Below are 6,000 nucleotides of genomic sequence, written 5' to 3'. Positions count from 1 at the left end.
CTGGTTTGGGATCTCTGCTGTAATGTGCCTTGAACAAGCTGTCACCTTGACTTGATGGAGCTCTGATTGTAAGGGTTATTCTGTGATCTCCAGAGGAGGTTTCTCTCAACAGTATATATGGTATTTAAAATATAAGGAAAAAAAAAATCATATTCACAAAGATGGAACAGCTGGTTTGTGGATCCCTGTATAATTTACACAAACTGACAAAAGTCTCAGCACTCTAGCAAAGTTGAAAAACTGAACCTAAATTCAATAATTGATGTGCAGTGTGTCAACCCCCAAAGAGTCTATCTCAAACAAAGCCTTGATGATACAATTTGGTATTTAATTATTGACTTTTCAATTAAATACAGCCTAACTACTTTTGTTCTCTATAATGATTAATTTTTATTCAATGATATCCTGACTGTCTACTGTGATTTAACTCAGTTAAAGATAAACATTAGCTAGAACAATAAACCCAGTGATCAAAAGCAATTATGTGGAGAGAAGAAAAGAGCAAAACATGTCAATGATTAAGAATATTAGGCTGCATCTAGGCTTTGTTCTCACTGTTTGCAATATGCATGTCAGGTCTACAGATGGAGATTGACTGTAGATTGTTGTGGTCAACACCTGGAAGATGACTTCTGATAAAGAGAATATGTTTGTTAATGAAGAAATTAAAGGCCAGACTGAGGTAAGTTCATGAAAACTAATTTCAAACACGGAACCCATATAACCCATGTGTAGATGGCTAAAATATAACAATGTCTTAATAGAGTTGCACATGGATGTCTATCTATTATAATTATTTTTTTTTACTCAAACACATTTCTGTCACTGTGGATTGTCATATTTAAACCACTAGATTGTTGTTAAATAAATGACATAGGCAGATGGAAAGATATATAATCCTCAAAAAGGTGGTAGTTGTATTGACCCCTAGGAAACAGTGACGTTTCAATCCACACTATATGGACTTTCTAAAAGGTGGCCTTTCTAAAAGACATTTCAATCCCCACTATGTGGACTTTCTTCAAGCACCTTGCTTGAGGAAAGTCCACATAGTTTGGATTGAAATGTCACTGTTTTCTATGGGTCAAAAAGGGACTTATTCCACGGAGCGAATTGCTTCATGGAATAGAGACAACAATCAGCCGATGATCGTGTCATCGGCTGATCGTTTATTTAGGGTCAAACCTAAAATCATCGGGCACCCACCGCACATTGTTGCGTGGAATATTGATGCACGGTGGACGAGCGATGATTCTACAAGCACAATACATTACCTAAGCATGTTGCAGATGTTCAACTGCGCTACTCTTCCTCTTGGTCCAGCGCGCAGCAGCAGCTTTGGTGCGGCCTGTCTTAGCTGACAGGCCGCTCAGCCAATCATTATTGGTCGGCCCGTGGAATAGGACCCTAAAACTACCAGCTTTTTTTTGCATCCCAGTGCGGCTAATTTTAGGATTGTATAGCATTCACCTATCGAGGTGTTGCTGCTGGCACCCGCACTCAACTGCGACCTGAGGATAGCTAGACAGATAATATGCTTTTTATATTTGTGACATTAAGGACAGATTTTCTGGTTAGAAAACATTCAGAATAAGAAGAAAATAGAAATTTACCCAAACACTTTGTTCATCTGTAAGAGAGCTGTTTATATTATTTTAGCAATGAGTGAGCCATTTTGGACAGGTTCACATTTTATTTCAACATTTCTCATTTTCATTGCCAAAAATTCAAGCTCTCTTTTTCTCATTTGTTAAATAAAAAAGAAAAAAAAAATGAAAGAAGCAATCTGTAAATTAAATCCCAGCACATCTGTTTATCTCTGTTGCCAGGTATAGTGTCAAGAGATGTTATGTTACCTAGTCACAATTTGTGATTTCAAAATATACTTTAATTATATTATGTATTGTTTGGTTCAGCGCTCTGTCAAAATTTGGCTTTCATAAAGTAAATTCAGTAGAGATGAGCAAATAGTATTCGATCGAATAGCTATTCGATCGAATGCAGCAGTTTTTGAAAGATTCGAGTTTGATCGAATATTTGATCGAATATTCGAATCTAAATTAAAGCGCAACTATAAAATATTTTGACCATTCAGTTTTACTTAGCTTAGGTCATGATAAGACTTTTTGCAATACACATTAATAACCTAAAATGAACAGTTTTTTAAATACATAAGGCTGACTATGCCCTTACAGCTCTGTCTGGCTCTGACTTATTTCTGCATTCCTGCTGGACACGCCCCCTCCCTGCAGATCCGTCCTGAGTGTACGGACTGTGAAGGGGGGATCAGATAACAGTCCTGACACACATAAACAAAACCTCCTCCCCCCCTCCCCTCACCTCCTAGCAGCACATTCTCCCCCCTCCCCTCACAGAGGTGACTAAGCAGAGCTGAGGGTGTTGTGTGTGAGGAGCAGCGCAGGGGAAGAGCTGGATGGAGGGACAAGTGTTTCCAGTGCTTCACCCAGGGGGCACATGCCACCATGACTCCAATGTGCTGCATGAGGGAGAGTGGGTGAGTCCCCCTGTCCTCCCCCTGTCTGGCTGACATTATCCTACAGTGTTATGAGAGCAGATGACTGTATCTAATCCCACTGTGTGTGATACCATCTGCTGGGGCTCTGTATCTAATCTTACATTGTGATACTGTATGTTGGGGCTGTATCTGATCCTGCTATGTGTGATACATCTGCTAAGGTGCTGCTCAGTGAATGGAGGGACGCAGCCAGGGAGATGAGGGATAGGCCACGCCCACATTCAGTCAGCCAGAAGAAAAATTCATTTATTCCTCTGAGCCAAACAACTGGGGATATCTCAGTGAGCGCAGAAGCTATCAACGCAGTTTAGGGCTCTTTTTAAAAGGTAACACGTGGGCTTTTTATTTGAGGAATTTCATTTTTTGGCTACTGAAATTATAGTTGCGCTTTAACTTTACTAAAACAGCTAAACAATTATTTAGCTGTTTTAATAAAGTGTACTGCTCCCTGGGAAAGCAGGGAATCAGTATTACAGGGCACGGTATTACCGGGGTTAGCGATCCCCGGCAGTAATGCCAATCCCTGTAATAGTTAATATTTAATTAATAAAACAAAGTTTTGTTCTAAAAAGGTTATTTTCGTTGTTCAATAGCTTAATTAAAGCAAATCCATGCTTTTGAAACTAAATATACTGTTAATAAAAAAAATATATAAATAAATGTATATATATATATTTATTTATTTACAGTATATTTAATTGAAAAAGTATGTATTCGTTTAATTAAGCTATTGAACAACGAAAATAATTTTATTAAAATGAAAATGTGTTTTATTAATTAAATATTAACTGCTACAGGAAGCTCTATTGCCGGCAATACAGATGAATGTCCTAATTAATATTTTACTTTAATTAAAACAGCAAATGTTTCTTCTAATGATGCTATTTTTTTTATCACAATAGCAACATTAGAAAAAACATTTAGATTTATATGTCCGCTCAGCTGATTGGCTGAGCAGACATATAAAGAGCTGATCCCTTCACACTGAGCTCAATGTGCTGGGGGCGGCGAAGAGAGAAGATAGAAGAGAGAAGATCACATCGGAGGGTGAGTAAAAAGCTCTTCCGCCCTGCACTACACCCATCCCAGCAAGGAAGGGGGGCCACTTAACCCCTTCCTTGCTGGTATGGGTGCAGTCTGACATTAGTCTGGCCCCCAAGGGGTTAAGTGGGGACCCTTACTTAACCCCCTGGGGGCCATATTGTTTAGTATGGCACCCAAAGGGTTAAGGGGGATGCAATGCATCCTCCTTTAACCCCTTGGGTGCCACACTGTAAGCAGCGATCTGTAAAGATGCTGCATACTGTAAGGTGCACAACACAACTTACAATGATGGGTGTTGTGCTCCTGTTTGTGTGTTTTTTTGTGTGTTTCTCCCTTTTTGTTTTTCAGATATCGGTATCCTGTGGATTACGGTGGATTCGATGGACTACATCGATGACAAGCGGTTGTTGGGATTTTTTTTTGTAAAATAGTCAACAGGGGGTGTGGGGGTGTTTTTATTTGAATAAAAATCTTTTTCACTTGTGTCTTGTCTTTATTTCTTCACTATATAGACTTAGTAGTGGAAGCCGTCTAATAGACGGAATCCATTACTAAGTCAGGGTTTAGTGTTAGCCGGTATAAAATGGCTAACACTAACACCCCATTATTACCCGAGTATCCGATGGCACCAGGGGTACTGGGAAGAGCCGGGTGCCAGTGGTCCTGGAGCATCAAAATTGGTGCTACTGGACTGGGCGGCAGCAAGCTGGTAATATTAAGGCTGGGGAGGGCCAAAAACAATGGCCCTTCCCAACCTGGTGTTACTAGGCTGCTATTGCTTGGTTTTTAACCCAGCTGGTTATGAAAATAGGGGGAATCCTAGACGTTTTTTTTTTAAGTAAATAATTAAAAAAAAAATGTGTAGGGTTCCCCCTATTTTCATAACCAGCCAGGTTAAAAACCAAGCAACAGCAGCCTAGTAACACTAGGGTGGGAAGGGCCATTTGTTTTTGGCCCTCCCCGGCCTAATATTACCAGCCTACTGCCGCCCAGTCCAGGAGCGCCAATTTTGACTCTCAGGGACCACTGGCACCCAGCTCTTCCCAGTACCTCTGGTGGCATTGGGTACTGGGGTAATAATGGGGGGGTTAGTGTTAGCCATTTTATACCAGCTAACATTAAGCCGTGACTTAGTAATGGATTCCATCTATTAGACGGCTTCCACTACTAAGTCTATATAGTTAAGAAATAAAGACACGACACAAGTGAAAAATATTTTTTATTCAAATAAAAACACCCCCACAACCCTTGTTGACCATTTTATTTAAAAAAAAAATCCCAACAATCGCTGGTCATCGATGTAGTCCATCGAATCCGCCGTCATCCACAGGCTACCGATATCTGAAAAACAAAAAGGGAGAAACACACAAAAAAAAACACACAAACAGGAGCACAACACCCATCATTGTAAGTGGTGTTGTGCACCTTACAGTAGGCAACATCTTTACAGATCGCTGCTTACAGTGTGGCACCCAAGGGGTTAAAGGATGACGCATTGTATCCCCCTTAACCCTTTGGGTGCCATACTGAACAATCTGGCCCCCAGGGGGTTAAGTAAGGGTCCCCACTTAACCCCTTGGGGGCCAGACTGATGTCAGACTGCACCCATACCAGCAAGGAAGGGGTTAAGAGACCCCCCCCTTCCTTGCGCTGGGATGGATGTAGTGCGGGGGGGGGGGGGGGAAGCTTTCTACTCACCCTCCGATGTCTTCTATCTTCTGTCTTCTATCTTCTCTCTTCGACAGTCCCCGTCACACTGAGCTTAGTGTAAAGAGACCGGCTCTTTATATGTCTGCTCAGCCAATCAGCTGGGCGGACATATAAATCTAAATGTTTCTTCTAATGTTGCCATTGTGATAAAAAAATAACATCATTAGAAGAAACATTTTTTTTTTTTAATCAAAGTAAAATATTAATTAGTACATTCAGCTGTATTACCGGCAATATGCAATAGCTTAATTAAAACGAATACATACTTTTGCATATAAATATACTGTAAATAAATATACATATTTATTTATATATTTGTTTTTTTTACTAAGAGTATATTTAATTGCAAAAGCATGGATTCATTTTAATTAAGCTATTGAACAACGAAAATAACTTTTTAGAAGGAAACTTTGTTTTATTAATTAAATATTAACTATTACAGGGATCGGCATTATTGCCGGGGACTGCAAACCTCGGTAATACCGTGCCCTGTAATACTGCTTCCCTGCTTTCCCAGATGCATTCCAGAGGTGTCTGCATCACTTTCTAAAGATGTCTTGGACTTGGTGACTTCCAATTCGTCGAATCTTGATTTCCAGGTCCCAAGGATTTTTCTCCCATAGGATTTTTCTCCCATGGAATTCAATATTCGATCGAATAGTTGAGTATCGGGAGCTATTCGAATCGAATCCAATCGAATCTAATATTTC

At 40.0% G+C, this 6,000-nt stretch overlaps 1 protein-coding gene across 1 annotated transcript in view; it reads left to right on the top strand.

Annotated features, from left to right (window-relative positions):
• Positions 1-603: 603 nt before the first annotated feature.
• LOC138774916 (solute carrier family 23 member 1-like) overlaps positions 604-6,000 on the top strand; it is a 169,809-nt gene continuing 164,412 nt past the window's right edge. The window contains exon 1 of the mRNA XM_069955723.1: positions 604-682. Within this exon, the coding sequence (XP_069811824.1) occupies positions 626-682 (57 nt within the window). The 5' untranslated portion in view covers positions 604-625. The remainder of the gene's footprint in view (positions 683-6,000) is intronic.

This window comes from Dendropsophus ebraccatus, chromosome 1, assembly GCF_027789765.1.
Source record: "Dendropsophus ebraccatus isolate aDenEbr1 chromosome 1, aDenEbr1.pat, whole genome shotgun sequence".
NCBI classification, from domain to species: domain Eukaryota; kingdom Metazoa; phylum Chordata; class Amphibia; order Anura; family Hylidae; genus Dendropsophus; species Dendropsophus ebraccatus.
Note: the sequence above shows the minus strand (reverse complement) of the source record. Positions and strands in the feature narration are given on the sequence as shown.